We start from the raw sequence: 18,397 nt of genomic DNA, 5'->3' as shown, positions 1-18,397 counted from the left end.
CAGGCAATTGAAAAGCAGAGAAGTTATGTTAAACTTGTATAGAACCTTGGTTAGACAACACTTGAGGAATACTGTGCACAGTTCTGATCTGCATATTATATAAAAAAAGATATAGAAGCACCTGAAGGTGCAAAAAAGATTTACAAGGATACCACCAGAACTGAGAGGTTATATCAAGAAAGACTGACGAGGCTGGGGCTCTTTCCTCTAGAAAATAGAAGGCTGAGGGGTGACCTGATCGAGGTCTTAAGATTACGAAAGGGTCTGATTGGAAACATCTATATTTACCCTCTTGTGGGGAGAGCAAAACTAGGGGCCAGAAATACAAGATAGTCACCAATAAATCCAATAGGGAATTCAGGAGCAACTTCTTTACCCAGAGAGTGGTTAGAATTTGGTACTCACTACCACAGACAGTAGTTGAGGCAAATAGCATAGCTGCATATAAGGGTAGATAGATAAACACAGGAGAAAGGAATAGCAGGATATGTTGATAGGGTTAGATGAAGTAGGGTGGGAGGAGGTCTGTGTGGAGCATAAACACCATGGACAGTTGGGCCGAATGGCCTGTAAATGCTATGTAAAGTGGTAGTTATTGATAGCACGCTTGCCTTTGAGATAGAAGTTTGTGGGTTCAAATACCAATAGAGACTGGTGTGTGTGATCTAGCCTGACATTTTAGGACAGTACTGAGGGAGTCCTGCATTCTCAGAGGTGCTGTTTTTGGATGAGATATGTAGGGAGTTCACCTAGTATCTTAACCAACATTTTTCCCTCATTTGTAAGACCAGGCTTTGGTTTTGCCTACATAACAGTGATTATACAGTACTTCAAAAACAATTTGATTGGTAAATGGTGCAGTTGTGCTGAGTTTCTTATGCAAATGTAAGCTTTTTCTTTCAAGGTGCAAAGAGCCTCCCTGAACCTTTCCGTCTCTCTCTCTCTCCTCCTTTAAGATGCTCCTTAAAACCTACTTCTTTGACCAAACTTTTGGTTACCTGTCCTAATATTCTTATCCTTATGTGGATTGGTGTCAAATTTTGTTTTGATATCACCTGGGTCATCTGATGTTGTCAACATTGAGAAAACATCAGGTGTGTCTGAAACTGTGCCAGAGATTGTAAACCTATTTAAATAAAGGTCAGCTTTTTTAAAAGTTAAATGCATCACTTTCAATAGGTTACATTTTTAAACCAAAATGAGTGTCACCTATCATTTTTTATCATTTTATAGTGCTGACAAAGAAAACTAAAGTTTGCCAAAACAAAAGCAAAATGATGTGGATGCTGGAAATCAGAAATAAAAACAGAAAATGCTGGAAACACTCAACAGGTCAAGCAACATCTGTAGACCATTTACACCTCCTCTGGGGCCATCTTTTGTTGTCATGTTTGTCCCATTTTCACCTTTTACCTTGCACCATCATCCCTTTTATCATTTAATCACTCCTGCCCTCCACCCTATCAAATCTTTCCCTTTGTTCTTTCCCTGTCCTCCCCCCACCCCCACTCTCCTGGCCGGCCTCCCATCTTCCACCCTCCATAAATTTGAGCTCATCCAAAACTCTGCTGCCCATATCTTAACTCACATCAAGTCCCATTCACCCATCGCCCGTGCTCACTGACCTACATTGGCTCCCTGTCTGGCAACACCTCAATTTTAAAATTCTCATCCTCATGTTCAAATCCCTCCACGGCCTCACCCCTCCCCATCTCTGTAACCTCTTCCAGCCCTACAACCCTCCGAGATCTCTGCGCTCCTCCAATTCTGGTCTCTTGCGCATCCCCGACTTTAGTCGCTCCACCATTGGTGGCCGTGCCTTCAGCTGCCTAGGCCCTAAGCTCTGGAATTCCCTCCCTAAACCTCTCCGTCTCTCCTCCTTTAAGACGCTACTTAAAACCTACCTCTTCAACCAAACTTTTGGTCACCTGTCCTAATATCTCATGTGGCTTGGTGTCAAATTTTATTTGATAGTCACTCCTGTGAAGCACCTTGGGATGTTTTACTACATTAAAGGTGCTATATAAATGCAAGTTGTTGTATTCGTTTAAAAGCTGTTCATTGCTAGAATCTTTCAGTTACTTTCAAATTTGAATACTTGAAATATCTCTTTCTCTACCTTCTGGTTGGTATGCTAAGAAATCTTACTCAATATGTTGCCTAATGGCCCAAGAAATCTGACACAAGGGAGGACGGTAAATATCTCTTCTATCACTCGGTATAAATACAGGTGAAACATAAGATTTTAGGGAGTGAAAAAAAGTTCCAGGTTCAGAAATCATGTAAGAATGATCAGAATTCTCCAACCTCCCTCTACTACATTTCCAACATTACAACAGTGACTACACTTCAAAAATACTTAATTACCTATAAGGCACTTTGGGATGTCCTATGGTCATGAAAGGCGCTATATAAATCCAAGTCTTTTTTTAATACATTTGTCTATTTTACCACAATGATGGCAATTGCTCCTCTAAACATTTCTTTTTCTTCTAAGCTTCAGATAGGTCATCCTATACATTCTTCCACCTTCCATCCAAACGGTGCTGACATGAAGGCTCACTGAATATTCTCCCACTCTTAAAACTCCCTCAGGATCTTAAAACTGTGGAACTCTTTACCTCGCTAAATCTTCTCTTACTACAATCTACAGGTTATTAAAACTCAAGCTTTGTACCACTAACCATTACTTCTGGATTTACCTCCTCATCTCTCCTGCTCTTTTCAACTTCAGTGTTGTGCACTATATGATTTACCCCTTCAGCTAAGTTTCAATGATAAAAAAAATTAATCGCACTTAATATAATATTCAGTCCACATGATATAACATCTTCATTTTAAACAATTTCAAACACATACTCAGAAATACTACTTTATTTAAAACTTTTGAAAAGACAAGTACACGTGGTAAAACAATTTTCTCCCAAAGTAACAAACTTCTAACATACAATCCAGTGTCGTTATTTGCAGTAGACCAGGTACAGCAACAAGATTACTAAACTTTTACTTTAGCTGGTGTTTTAATCCTTGAAGGCAAACAGCATGCTTGTGATATTTCAAATGGTGTAATTTTTTAAAAATCTGGTGCGAAAATACCGATGTCCACAAAATAAGTTTTCACTTGTAAACTATATGGTTGCCCACTTCAGAACATTATAGATGGATATTCAAATAAATCCTACACCAGTTTCTGTGTAGAACAATAAAAAAGTGTACTAGCGAGAAGTTACTTTAAATTTGTTGATTTTTTTTCTCCTCATATACACACCTAGAAATGCATAAACACATCATGGAGATCCTCCGATTAAAGAACTCATGTACCTGAATTATGTATAATTAAGGTTTATGTTGCAACAAATCTGATCAAGGAATTTTAGAAAAGAATGTGTAGGAGTTTTTAATATGTCAGATGCATCAGCTAGGATTAGGCTTCAAAGCTGGTCTAATGGCAGGCCTTTAACAAAGTAGATTTCAGAATTCTATACATAAGAGAAATTTACATTTTACAAATTAAAAGCACTTAAGATTTAAGAAATGTATTTGTGGAAAGCATGCCACAATATTCTTAATAGGATTCAGATAAAGCAAATACAATTTCAGCAAGTTAATGACTAATTTAAATATATAAGGCATACACAAACTAAAAACACTTAAACAGTACTACTGGACCAGTTCAGAAAATCAGACACAAACAATTGCATTAGAGACAGCAGCAGAGGTCTTGCAACAAGATGCTGACATGAATTACACAATTTATTGCATTAATCACTTGCATCAGTCACAAGAACGCCAAGAGAATGGAAGAAATATAAAGACCACACCAAAAGACTACAAAAGAAATCTCAAGGTCTTGTGTGATGATGCCATCAGTGAAACATCAATGTTTTACCTGTCAGGTACATACATTTTAGAGATCTACTGCAGTTCTCTTGAGGCAGCTTGTTTAAATTGTTACTGCTGTTAATTGGAAACAGGAGGTACTTTGTGCTAATAGGTGTGAGCACAAATTTAAATACAATACAATATTTGCACTAGGGAGGAAGGACGAATAATTCTTCCTCATAAAAACCTAGATACCTTTTTTTTATTAAAATGTGATTTCATGCTTGTGTAATGCTGTGAATGGAGCTTGCAAGCAAAGACTCTACATACCCTAGCCCACTGGGTTTGGCTCTGCTTCACTATATCTAATGAGTTTCAAGCTGCTTACATTCCAGGTGTTGCAACTGTGCAACTGGCTCAATGTTGATGCAAAATACATTCTTGCAATATCCCGAACATCCCTCACCTCCAAAGCTCTGCCCATCTAAATGTAACATTGTTAGAGATACACATGGGACACACTAGTCCTTCCAATGCTCAAGTTTGACAATATACAAAATGTGAACATTTTTCTAATGTTTACGGTATCCCACCTGAGAAATTCATACGTGATCCTGTATGTATAACGTCTCTCCAAATAAGGCAAACCCAACATTTCTCCCCAAAAGCTAAGCTAAATCTCAGTGGCGGAGGGGAATAGAATGTTCTGACGCCCTTTTTGAATGCCAAATTGTGCAGTTATAGTTTAAAAACAAATGCATTTAAAAAGTCAGATCGCAATCAAGACTTTAAAAGAAAAACTTGCATTTATATAGAACCTTTAAAGCAATAAAACGGCCCAAGGCGCTGCACAGGAGCGTTATCAGACAAAATATGACACCATGCCACATAGAGATATTAGGACAGGTAACCAAAGGCTTGGGCAAAGAGGTAGGTTTTAAGGATCAACTTAAAGGAGGGGAGGTATAGAGGTTTAGAGAGGGAATTCCAGAGCATTGGGCCTAGGCAGCTGAATGCATGGCCACCAATGGTGAAGCGAAGGAATTCAGGGATGTGCAAGAGGCCAGAACTGGAGGAGCGCAGAGATCAGAGGGTTGTAGGGCTGGAGGAGGTTACAAAGATAGGGAGGGTCTAGGCCATGGAGGGATTTGAACACAAAGATGAGAATTTTAAAATTGAGGCATTGCTGGACCGGGAGCCAACGTAGGTCAGTGAGCATGATGGTGATGGGACCTGGTGAGAGTTATAATACGGGTTTTGGATGAGCTCAAGTTTACGGAGGGAGGCCGGCCAGCAGAGTATTGGAATAGTTGAGCCTGGAGGTAACAAAGGCACGGATGAGAGTTTCAGCAAATCCTGCTACACGAGAATCCAGATTAGTAGATACTCTCTGCAAGAATCTCATTCTCATCAGCTGAAGTCAGCAGTATGCCGACTTCCCTTTGTTAAACTGGAATATTGCTCTTTCCTTCTATTAAAGAATTGCTCTGGAAAGAAAAGTTGTTAAATAATTATATGGAACAGGGGGGGGAAAAAAGTTCTTTACACTTCAGTTACAGTCCTCCTTTTTCTTTAATAGAATGTCAGCTTCAAATACGGAACAGAGCAATCTTTTGTTTAGAGTAACATTAAATGTGTAAACATGCAATGTTAAGGGCTTTTAGATATTTGAAACTATTTTAAGCATTCACCCAAAATAAGATTTACACAAACATTCAGTAAATACATTTACTGCATACGAAAGTATTTATAAAATGGGGAATTCACTGAACCAAGTTTAGAAAATCAAGCAGCACTTAAATCTCCACTTGCTCAACTATAAAACCTTTAACAACTGTAAGGAAAAACCTGCTCAACAGATCAGGTGCATCTTTCAGGAATACCTCCAAATGGTGTAGCAGTACAGAATTTTGTAACGTACATCCTAAACTCTTATTTAGAAAAAGTCCATAAATATATTCTGTGCCATTTCTGTAATGTGACATTCTATGACACTAAGCCAATATTACACACAAATCTACAAAAATAAAGAATGGGTCAGATGCTGGTTTACTCTACAAGTAGTACTCTAATGAAGTCACCATAGCCCCAAGGGTCTCTGTTTATTTCTCCCTTCATTCATTATTCATCAGGAAAAAGTTTAGTTGAATAGTATAGTAATTTCATTTTGACAAACATCAGTATTGACCCATTTTCCTGATGCAATTCATTTTGGCAATAATTCAAGAATCGAAATTCAGTATAAAGTGGAATAAAAGCAAATGGTGGGGGGGGGGAGGGGAAAGAGAGAGCATGATTCTAACCACATTGAATTCATTCTTTTGCAACTGGTATTCAAACCCTGTTTAGCATTATAATCTTACAAACTCCACAAAAATAATTGTTAAAACTCAGCATTAGTAATTGAAGCCACGAATCCCAATGATAAAACTTAGGGGAGAAAATGAAACGGAAGAAAATCAGCCAAGCAGCTCTTCAAGGGCAGACACTCGGAATTCAAAATTCGTGCCTCACTTAAGCTTTGGTCAAATTTACAACTTCAGAACAAAGTCCTGGCTCTGCTACTCTGTCAATTATTTCTTCCACCAATTTTCTCCTCTCCCACCCAAGGCATTGATTCCTTGCTGGGGTACAGTGAGAAAGAATGTGCATTTATGTAGTGCCCTTCACGACCTCAGGATGTCCCAAGGCTCTTCACAGCCAATTAAACACTTTTGAAGTGTCGTCAATGTTCTAAAGTAGGCAACACCGCAGCCAATTTGTGCATAGCAAGGTCCCGCAAACAGTAACGCGATAACCACCAAATGTTTTTTTTTGAGTGATGTTGGTTGAGGGACAAATATCAGCCAAGAGTTCCACTAAACTTGTTGCCCAAGTGGTCACTATTCACGTGTAAACCTTGATCAGAACGTCAACAGGATACAGCCACTTTTGAGGGGAGATAGGGGTATCACAGTTCAGCCTAATCCTTCTATCCACACAGGGCACTTTCCAGCAGGGGTGGCTGAACAGTAGTCCGCAGCAGAAATCCTAACTCATTTTCTCTTTTCTAACCCAGGGGTGTTGTGGCAATTATACATCCCCCAATAGTTAACTCCGCAAAGACTAGAGATTGAACCTGGAACCTTCTTGGTCTGTATAGCTCAGGTACTGGCTAAGTGTGAGGACAGCTATTATTCCCTAAAAGAAAATAATATTCTGTGAGGTTCTGTATTGTTCTCTTTTACTTATTGAGGGGGGATTACAGGTAGTAATAAATCTCAGGCTTGAGATAATCAATCTTTGAGAGCTTTATTCTCAATATAAAACTAGTAATGCAACACCTTTTGTGAACTGCATGTGATGTTTTCTATGCACTAAATCCAAAACCGAAACCTAGTTGCTGTTTATTAATGAATAGAAATTAATTTTATATCGAGTCTACAGCACAGAAACAGGCCATTTGGCCCAACTGGTCTATGCTGGCATTTATGTTCCATACAAGTCTCCTCCCTCCCTACTTCATCTAACCCTATCAGCATATCCTTCTATTCCTTTCTCCATCATGTGCTTATCTAGCGGTTTCTATTCGCCAGTAAAGCAAAATTACATTCACCCAACATATAATTCAACTACCCTCTTCCTCCAATAAAGTATTTTCAATATGATTGGTATAAAACAAGTCTGTCACTTCTAAAAGTGTCACTGTAAAGGTTTCTGCCTGCTGCTGAAAGGAGACTATCGCCCAATTAAAAGGGTTTGCATAAATCTACAGAGGATTACATTACACAAAGACTGAGTTGTCAGTGACATTTTGACCCATCAGTTGTGCTTTATTTTTTTAATGCATGCTTCTGTATTTTGTATGCAGATGTTATTCCTCATAAAGCTTAAAAATAGAAACAGTGGCAATTTTATTTGTTTTTAAAATGGCAAAAAGGCATCCTTGTACCTTCAAAGCTTTGTATTTTAAATTAATAAAAGGTTCATTTTTCAAAGACAATTGATTTTGATATCCCATTCTAAAGCCACAAGGATAAAAAAAATACTTCACAACTGAAAAATGTTCTGTGTTTGTTCAAGATTTTAGGTTTGGGATGGATATTTAAGGAAGGCACATACAATAGGATGGGTAGCTTTGAATAAACTCTATTTTATTATCTAATCCAGTTTTGTCTAATACCAATAGATACAAGTCTAGAAAAACACAATCTTGACCCAAACATATAGTTGAGATGTATAGTAGCTACATCTAGAAATTTTAATAAAACCGTAACATTTTAGTAAACTAGTTTGTGGCTACCAGGGATCATCTATACTCATTGCTCCATATCCATAACTGCATTGCTGAACTGGAGGCACTAACTTAGTACGTCGCAGGTTCAATCACATCCATGCTTCATGAAGAAAAAAGATCAGCTGTGCTTGGGCATTTGGCACTGGGCTATTATCTGTACCTTTACAGTGACACCCACATAACACTAGGGTTCTTAGGTCCATACTTCTGCCCAGATTGATTCATTCATTCAATCTGAAATGATAATGCTAAATGTATTTTTATAAACGCCACATTGAGGCACCAAGCACAAGTGCGTAACAAAAATGCAAAATGAACATCCATTTTAAAATAGTGCAACAGGTGGGAGGAGACTATAATGAGGGCAAGTAAAATGGTTATTTTAATAAGTATCAAAACTTCAGAACAGTAGCCATTTCTCTTTTGAAACTGTCTAATTCAGTAGACGTTCCCATGGAACCATAAGGAAACTAAAAAGAATCTTATCAAGCCCTTCCCAAGAGGCAAGGTTAAGAGAACTGAGATGACCAAAAGAAAAGCTCCAACAGCTAACACTTATAGCTTGCCATCTGAAAAAATTGAGACTTATCAATCAAATTAGACAACTAAAAAAGTAAAAATGATTACATCCAAACGTGAACAGTGTACAAAGGGGATGCAAGCAATAAATAAGATTAATACAAACTGTAACCTGCATCTGTGTTCACAAACCCGCTGCATGCAATTTAGCAGCTGCATATTTATTTAATATATATAACATTAGCTCTAACTTACAGGCACCACAAGAGTTTCTGCCATCTGGTCTGGAACATCTACCTTTTAAAATTCCACCCAGAAAGCTAAATAACCATTAATGGTCAAATCTCACATTTTGATTTTTATTTCTATGACATTTTAAGTTACAACTACAAACTTTGCAGTGAACAAGAATCAATGATTTAACTAACCACTGACAAAGCAATTTACATCTTCCCTATATATTAATATATTTATATATAAAGTGAATAAGCAACCATTGATTTTTTTTTTAAAAAATCTGTCCACTTTAGTCCTTATAGTTCAAAAATATAATTTGGATAACAGAAATAATGTAGTCAGACCCTTCATTAAATATCAGTACACATTTCCACTAATATTTGGGGAACGCATTTTTTTTTTGGATGAACCTAAATGGTTGTAGGGCTGTAAATCTATTGTATAAACTGAATCCTGAGCTATTAGATCAATTATATTCAAATTCCATTATCAAAATAGGTTTTCTTTTGTATAAAAAAACATTTGTAGTAAACAGTGGTGTAAGGCAGAGGTATTTAGTCATCTATGAAGGTTAGCCTCCCTGGGCCCTCGTTTTTCATCCACCGTCGATACCGTTTCCACCGAGGATCTGAGGCTACTTTCTTTTTAAGTTCTTCCTCTTGTTCCAGCTTATAAACCTAAAATGTAAAAAAAAATCTTATTAAATCCTCATGTATGCTGCTCCCATTTGGCTCACCAAGTTGATCCAGCGAATAGCTAAGCCAGACAGAACAAGGTGGGTCAGGGTTGGCTAAGGTTTGTACTGAGTTTGCCGATCGCAAATAGGGCCAGCACTACAGGTGTTACAATTAGCCACTGTACAGTTGGGCTAGAGAAGGGATGAAGGAAGATGGTAGTGGTTGTTGGAGGCCAATCATCTCATCCCCAGGACATCGCTGCAGGAGTTCCACAGGGCAGTGTCCTAGGCCCAACCACCTTCAGCTGCTTCATCAATGACCTTCCCTCCATCATAAGGTCAGAAGTGGGGATGTTCGCTGATGATTGCACAGTGTTCCGTTCCATTTGCAACCCCTCAGATAACGAAGCAGTCCGTGCCTGCATGCAGCAAGACCTGGACAACATCCAGGCTTGTGCTGATAAGCGGCAAGTAACATTCGCTCCAGACAAGTGCCAGGCAATGACCATCTACAACAAGAGAGTCTAACCACCTCCTCTTGACATTCAGCGGCATAACCATCGCCGAATCCCCCACCATCAACATCCTGGGGGTTACCATTGACCAGAAACTTAACTGGACCAGCCGCATAAATACTGCAGCTACAAGAGCAGGTCAGAGACTGGGTATTCTGTGGCGAGTGGCTCACCTCCTGACTCCTCAAAGCCTTTCCACCATCTACAAGGCACAAGTCAGGAGTGTAATAGTTGAGTGCAGCTCCAACAACACTCAAGAAGCTCTATACCACCCAGGACAAAGCAGCCCACTTGATTAGCACCCCATCCACCACCTTAAACATTCACTCCCTCCACCATCAGCACACCTTGGCTGCAGTGTGTACCATCTACAGGATGCACTGCAGCAACTCGCCAAGGCTTCTTTGACAGCACCTCCCTAACTTGTCCTTCTAGGTGGTAGAGGTGACAAGGGCAGCAGGCACATGTGAACACCACCACCTGCACATTCCTCTCCAAGTCACAGACCATCCTGACTTCATCGTTGCTGGGTCAAAATCCTGGAACTCCCTACCTAACAGCACTGTGGGAGTACCTTCACCACAGAGACTGCAGCGGTTCAAGAAGGCGCCTCACCACCACCTTCAAAGGCAAATTAGGGATGGGCAATAAATGCTGGCCCTGCCAGCAATGCCCACATCCCACAAATTAATTAAAAAAGAGCCAGGGTTCTCACTCGAGCAGAATCCAGTGAATCCTGCTTTGAAACGTATGCACATGGATGTTTGAGAAGGACAGTATCAGGCTAGGACGCAATCCCTTCCCTCCACATCCCCTTCCCAAGCTGAAATGCCTGCCGACAGTCACCGTCAAGGGTCAGACATGAGCAATGGCTACTTGGGCAAATTACTAGAAAGTAATTGTCACCTGTTGACTGCACCTCAGCAAAGGAGTGAACAACTTCAGGGGACCAGGAAAGGTGACAAAACTGACCGAAAAAAAAAATTCCCACGTACAAGATGAATTCTTTCAAGGAAGCCATGCAGCAAGAAACAAAATGCAAAATTTAAGTCAGTAAAAATTTATAACCATTATTTTTAGCAAAATTGTTCAGTATGATACCACCAACACGTGAGAAGAGGATGCAAAGCTTTTAAAACAACTAGGTGCTTTGCGTAAATTTTACACTTGTCAATTCGCACTATCCTTTGACTTAATTTTTCCTCCCTTTTTAGGCGCACCATACACAATGCCACAAATATTCGAGACTGAAAGTATCATTACACTACTTCCACATGATTACAGTTCTTAAAGACCAGGGTTTTATTTGGTACGTTTTACATAATTCATTGTGCTCTAGATTACAATATGCAATGCTTACCTCAAAGTTTTCCCTTAACCACAGCTTCCTCTCAAGAAAAGTCTCTTTCTGATGATCTTCAAGACCATCAAACTGGCCTTGTGACATGCTCATGTTTTTTCGGATAATATACAATTTCTCTTCCTCTCCATATTCTTCCCCTTTTATGTGAAAGCGGTAAATCCACGTGCAGTACCAGATTATATATCGACAGATGTAATAAGGAGACAAAAGTATCTGGAAAAGGAGTATGTCGTATAGCCTTGGCTTTTGATAGCCCCCTTTAATATCAATGTTATTTTTGATAATGTCTTTAATAATTTCCTCTTCCTCCTCTTTGATGTCTTCTTTAGAGCGTCTGTTTTTGCCTTTCTCTTTAGTTCTGTTGAGTAGACCTTGCTGCTTTGCAATTTCTGTAGCCTGGATTCTATACTTTGGCACAGTGGTGAGATAGTGAATGGCCTCACTGTAACTGCTCCACCAGCTGTAGTACTGCAACAATAACAAAAATTCAAAAATACACACAGTGCAACGCAGACAACTACCAGTTAAAGCCTTAAAATACTGTCATTGTTTTACAAATAGAACAGCCCCCAATCTGTGTTCAGTCACAAATCACTACAACCAAGAACTAAATTCCTGAATACCATACTAGCTAAAAGAAAACTACTCACTTTTTATACCAATGCATTTTATTTTAATTAGTTATTCTCCCATCACATTGCTCATGAGGTGTAGGGAAAGGACAATGACTGACAATTTTAAAAAAATGTATGATAGGAGTTTACTTACAGCATGGTAATGGGCAAATTTTAAAAAATCTGCTACAATCTTGCAAACTATTCTCTGCATCTGAATGGGACAGCAATCTTCACCCATATTAATCTAATTCGACCCTGAGGTCTTGGGACATGTTTAAACAGTAACAGGCTAATGCATCATCTTACTGGGCCATCAGTGAGAATCTGCAAACATCCATACACATGACAAAATAATTATAGATGTGGAAGGCCATTTAGCCCAAATTAATTAATTCACACAGAACGATCCCAACATCCCCTACTCGCCTTTGCTATTTTATCTGGATGTGCTCATCGCTTGTGTGTGAAGAAATTCTTGATATCACCCCCAAATTTGCCATTTATTACTTTGAATATGTGACCCTTGTCTTACCCCTTCAGTTTACTTTAAAGTAATTTTATCTTTATTGTGCCGTTTAGCTTCGTATGCTAGATCCCTCTCAAGACAACTCCTTTCAAGGCTGAAAAGTCCATGAATCTGCTATCTTTCCTCATACACTAGGACCTTTAACACTAGGATTCAGCCTTGCGGCTTTTCTTTGCACAGCCTCCAATGCTCAAATGTCTGCCTTGGACACATTACTCAAGGTGTGGTCTGACCACAGAACCATATTGTTTGATCAGAACATCCTCTAACTTTATCCTACTATTTTGGCTATTTAGTTCAGTATTCTCTTGGCTTTGTCAACTGCTGCTCTGCATTGGTTGGACATATTCAGTGTCAAGTCTATGAAGACATTCAAGTCCCTTTCAACTTCATCCTGAACTGCTAACTGCTTCAGCACCATTCACGGAGTACTCATTTTGCCCATTTTTCCTTCCGACAGTCAATCCTTTACACGGTATTAAATTTCATCTACCATTTTTCTGCTCAGCACATTCTGTAATTTCTTTGCCGCCTCCTCCAATTCCACAGCCCCTCCTTCTTTACTATAATCTGCAAATTTGACCAGTTTGAATGGGGTTTCTAAGTCCAAGTCATTGATGTAAATTAGAAACAGTAGTTGTCCCAAAATGGCCTTTGTGAGACTCTGAATCCCAAGAGAGCACTTATTGCTGACACACCTCAAATTCCATAAAATCTTCTCTCTTGGGTCACCTCATTCAGTACTTCTCCCTATATCCTCAAACAAATTCCCGTTGCTTACTACCCTTCAGCCAATTTCTTATTCATACCCAAGATTTACCTTGAATATCCACAACTTTAAGCTTAACCGATAGCTTTTTGTGGGAAACTTTGTCAAATGCATTCTGGAACTAAGGCTTACCACTTGAGGTGTCACTTCCTCAAAGAAGTCAAGGAAATTGGTCAGGCAGAATCTTCTTCTGAGTCCATGATAAGTGCTGTTTACTAAGCTACTATTGTACAGATAATCTTCAAGTTTACACCCAATGATCAATTCCATTATTTTACAAGGAATTGAATTAAGACAGATAAGTCTATAGTTGCCAGTTTCTGATTTGTCTCCCTTTTTGAATATGGGCACCATGTTGGCCCTCATTTCATTCCATCTCATTTATATCAGTCATTAATTTTTCTGACCACTTTCTTGAATCCCTCACTAATATGTCATACCCCTTTCCTTCCGATTCCAATTTCACAATGTCATGGTGGGATTTGAACTCATGACCTCTGGGCTGCTATAACCACTGTATCCCATGAATAACAACTACCTTGGAAGCTGAAAGAGCTTCAGATTTACAGCTACAGATGAAAGGCAACATGCAATTCCTCTGAGCTAATGTACAGAGTAGCTCAGGCATCAGAACATGGAGTCAATCAAGCCCACCTCACCAATTCTACCCAAGCATAAGAATCAAGAGATCAATTCTCAAAGCAATTTATAATTATTGTCCCTATCAATTGCCTATGTTATCTGATAAAGTGGAACATATGAGCAAATATAGTTGACAGTGGCAGTCAGATAATTGAGGAACATCTTATTGACAAGATTATGTCAGCAGAAATTGGCTCGACTGACTGGGATCTATTAAACATCCCATTTATGCACATGCTGAGGCTCAGCAGTTTACTTCACCCATACCTCAAAACATAGTTCAAATTGTGCTGCACTTGCGTGTAACTGCAAAACACATTCTTACATAACTATTTTACCTGAAAGAGTGATATAGCACAGACTGTGACCATTATAACTATCCTGACGTCCACTTTGGGTGCCAGCCTTCTCCTGTAGTAATGATAGTAGTGTCTGTAGAATTCATCAGGATGGTCAAGCATGTAATCATAATCCTTCCGGGCTTCTTCATCCTTTAAGGAATGGGGTTAAAAACAAAAGGCAGCATTATTAACTGTTCCACAATTTTAAGCTCATATTACAAATTGCTAACTGCCTTAAAAAGTGCCAAACTTTATGCAACCTGCATTTTGATATTTTCTATAATAAACTAATTAGAAACAGAAGGAGTAGGATGAAAAACATCAGATAGGTATAGCAAGAAATGCAGAATTAGTTTCCCCCACTTACAGTCTCAAATCTATCTATTTAATACAGTACTAACACCAAACATAAAACACACTAATGGAACAGTTGCAGTACAGGCTTCTCTTTTCAAACAGCACTTTTTAAAAAAATGCAAGTATTTCATAAAGCTAAATATTCTTCCCAAAGTACTTTAGAAATATGTTCCAAAAAGAAAATGAACAAAAGGTGACAAAAAAAAAATCTATTTTCTACTTTATTCTACAGTTCCCAATTACCTACTTTTGAGAATATTTTTGATTTTAGTGTAACAACAGAGAAACTTTAACGATGACAGAGGTCTTAAAATGTAAACCTTGTAATTGCTGAAAGCACAAGACAGCTTGGAGAAGTTATACTAGATCAGAAGTTGGAAAGTCATGAATTTGACAAAGCCTATTAGGAACATAGGACCAGGAGTAGGCCATTCAGCCCCTCGAGTCTGTTCTACCATTCAATTAGATCATGGGTGATCTGTACATTAACTCCATCTAACCACCTTGGTCCCATAACGCTTAATACTCTTGACTAACAAAAATTTATCAATCTCAGTTTTGAAATTTTCAATTGACCCCCAGCCTCAGCTTTTTGGGGGAAAAGAGTTTCAGATTTCCACTACCCTTTGTGTCAGGAAGCATTTCTTCACATCACCCTTGAACGGCCTAGCTCTAATTTTAAGGTTATGCCCGCCTTGTTCTGGGCTTCCCCACCCGAGGAAATAGTTTCTCTCCATTTACCCTATAAACTCCTTTAATCATATTGAACACCTCAGTTGGATCACCTTTTAATCTTCTATACTCATGGGAATACAAGCCAACCTGTCCTAATAATTTAACCATTTTAGCCCCTGTATCATTCTGGTGAATCTGCACTGCAATATTGCATGGATCAGCAGGTGATAATTAACTCAACATGTACATATAAAGGGCAGTGTTTGCTGCTGGTATTCCATCCATAACTTCTGGATTAATGGCCCACTCCTAAGCATACAAGAGTTCAAAAGAAAAAGGCTGGTTTCTTCTCCGGCCTGTAAATATGCCTGTAGTAATCATCACATTCTTGCATTTGGTTTTACTCCAGCAGTTCTCCGTGAGGACCAGCCTTAACATCTTCAGCAACTCTCATTTGCATTCCATTTACCAGTCATAACCTAAATGCCCACAAAGTGAGAACTGTTTAAATTATTCCCTATAAAAAGGTCCACCTATTTAATATATTCTACACATTATCTTTTTAAAAAAAGGTCAAAGTTAACAACCCGAGGTTAACAATTCGGAGGCGAGATCCAAATAAACTAAGGCAGTGTGAGGTTTGACCTCCAGTTTGAGCTGAGTTAGCTGATCTCAGCTGGGATGGTGGTATGGGTACTACCACTCAGCCTCGCTCAGTGATAGCACTCTGAGGAAGTTGGGAGTTGAAGCCTTACTCCAGACCTTGCACACATAATCTAGGCTGACCATTCACTGCAGTATGAGCTACACTGCCAGAGGTCCTGTCAGCCTGTTCAGGTGGATGTACAAGATCCCATGGCACTGTTTGAAGAGGAGCAAGAAGTTATTGCCCTGGCCAACAATTATCCCTTAAGTCAACACCACCAGAACAGATTAACTGGTGATTTATCTCATTGCCATTCATGGGACCTTGGTGTGTACAAATTGGCTGTTATGTAGCCAAATGTGGCAGTGACTGTCCATCAAAAGTAATTCATTGGCTGTGAAGTGCTTTGGGACATCGAGGATGTGAAAGTCACTATTTGGCCCTTGAGACATCTGGGTTAGGAAGGTCATCTAAGGTTCCCATCAAGATCGATGCATGACCCATGCTGGAAATGCTCATGTGGACCAGCTCAGGCCTCACTGTCAAAGCATTCTCCTCCTCCTCCTCCTCCCCCCTCCCAGGTCAAATGGCAAGTCAACACACATGTCAAGGCTTACACAATAAACCACTCAGGAATGTACCAAATGTGCCTGGGGTCTACAGAACCCAGCAATGGGCCAATACTTTCACGAGAAGGAAGGCGGGGGGGGGGGGGGAAGAAACACAAGAATTTTTTTTTAAAAACACGCATGTTTGTCTCCCCATAACATCTGCTCTTTCACCTCTGTCATTACTACACGAGTAAGCCGTTAGGACATATACGACAACGAGCAGAGTCATTCAACTTCAGATTTTCTTCCTCTTTCTGCATACAAGTACTTCTGCTCAGAACCTCTCCTCCACAAACTTTCCAAAATCAGAAATTTGCCAAATGAAGAATCATAGGAATTTTATGACACTTTTAAAATAGAGGCAAATGCTTTGAAACTGCTGTATATTAGCAAAAAAAAAATCATTCTTACTAGAACACAAAAAGCAGTGAATGAAATATTGCACACACTTTACAATGTCATGCTTTAACAGTATTTGCACAAATGGCAATTATGGGAAAAAAGGTCAATAGTTTAACTTCTAAGTTGAAGACTTTTGAGTGCATTAGAAGATCTAGGAGAAATTGAGATATGATTTCCCTAAAAGTGACAGTTGGCAATCTTCCCCCGCAAGCCAAAGCAGTTTTTTTATTCAACCGGCCACTACAAGCTCCAAATGTATTAAAATTAACGATCACGGTAGCTGTGAGCGATGCATGTCTTCTTCTGCTGACGCCTGCAAACAAAACCACCAGCAGCAACACTAAGGGTGAAGCGAGCGGGTGTGGGGTGCCAGCCCAGTGCATGCCCAAACCCCCATGCCCACCACCCCCATTCTCCCCTTCCTGACCTTCAGAGTCTCGTAGGCGGTGGCGACCAGCAAGAATTTCTCCTCGGGGTTCTCCTCGGCCTCGGGCCCACTCGGTTTGTACCGGTCCGGGTGGTAGCGTCGGGCCAGCTGCCGGTACGCGCGGGCGATCTCACTCTTGCTGGAGTCCCTGGTCACGCCGAGCACGTCGTAGCAGGAGAGGGCGCCGCAGTAGAGCCCTTCCACCAGGCCGTCCGCCCGGCCCAACAGCCAGCCCGACTGCAGGACGAACGAGACGGCGCAGAGACGGAGGACCAGCAGCAGCATCCCCTCCCTCTGCCTCCCCGCGGCCGCCATGTCAGCAGCCTCGCTGCGACGTCAATGAGACATGCGCAATGCCCACGCTTCGACTACAACCCACGTGGGGGGGGGGGGAGGGGCGGCGCGTGAGACATGTCACCATTTCAAACCCCAACGTCCGTTCACTCCTGCGCGCGCACCCAACCGTCTCCTGGTTCCTCTTTAACCACAGAAGGGGGCCATTCGGCCCGTCCTGGCCCTTTGAAGGAGCTATCCAATTATTCCCCCTCCCCATTCAAGCGTTTATCCAATTCCCTTTTTGAAAGTTATTATTGAATCTGCTTCAAAACCATCCTTTCAGGCAGTGCAGTGAAGATTTTTTTTTGGTGGTTGTTTAAATTTTTGTTTCAAATTATGAATGAATTGTAGTGACGTTTCTCATGGTGTCTGCCTTGGCTCAGCGGATAGCACTGTCGCCTCTGAGTCAGAAGGTTGTACGTTCTTATCAAGGGATTATGGGGATCTGGTGGAAAAATTGAGTTGAATGGCGGGGCAGGCTCGCGGGGCCGTATGGCCTACTCCTGCTCCTGGTTCCTATGTTCAAGCCCCACTTCAGAGACTTGACCCCTTAATCCAGGCTAACACTCCCAGTGCAGCACCGAAGGAGTGCTACACTGTCGGAGGTGCCGTCTTTTGAATGAGACGTTAAAGCAAGGTC

The 18,397-nt window shown here is 40.3% G+C and overlaps 1 protein-coding gene across 1 annotated transcript; it reads right to left on the bottom strand.

The window, feature by feature from the left end:
- Window positions 1-2,856: 2,856 nt before the first annotated feature.
- Window positions 2,857-17,746, bottom strand: dnajc25 (DnaJ (Hsp40) homolog, subfamily C, member 25). The gene is made up of 4 exons (XM_067983577.1): window positions 17,422-17,746; window positions 14,301-14,453; window positions 11,406-11,876; window positions 2,857-9,531 (listed from the first exon to the last, which is right to left on the bottom strand). Exons 1-4 carry the CDS (start codon window positions 17,734-17,736, stop codon window positions 9,409-9,411), a joined length of 1,062 nt encoding a protein of 353 aa, XP_067839678.1. The 5' UTR covers window positions 17,737-17,746; the 3' UTR covers window positions 2,857-9,408.
- Window positions 17,747-18,397: the final 651 nt, after the last annotated feature.

This window comes from Heptranchias perlo, chromosome 4, assembly GCF_035084215.1.
Source record: "Heptranchias perlo isolate sHepPer1 chromosome 4, sHepPer1.hap1, whole genome shotgun sequence".
NCBI classification, from domain to species: Eukaryota; Metazoa; Chordata; class Chondrichthyes; order Hexanchiformes; family Hexanchidae; genus Heptranchias; species Heptranchias perlo.
This window is presented reverse-complemented; position numbering and strand designations above follow the sequence as displayed.

Coding starts and splice junctions, on each gene's coding strand:
- dnajc25 (XM_067983577.1), bottom strand. CDS start 17,736: ATGGCGGCCGCGGGGAGGCAGAGGGAGGGGATGCTGCTGCTGGTCCTC. Junction 11,877..14,300: donor GTGCTATATCACTCTTTCAG/GTAAAATAGTTA, acceptor TTATTGTTGCAG/TACTACAGCTGGTGGAGCAG. Junction 9,532..11,405: donor GGTTAAGGGAAAACTTTGAG/GTAAGCATTGCA, acceptor TTTACATTTTAG/GTTTATAAGCTGGAACAAGA.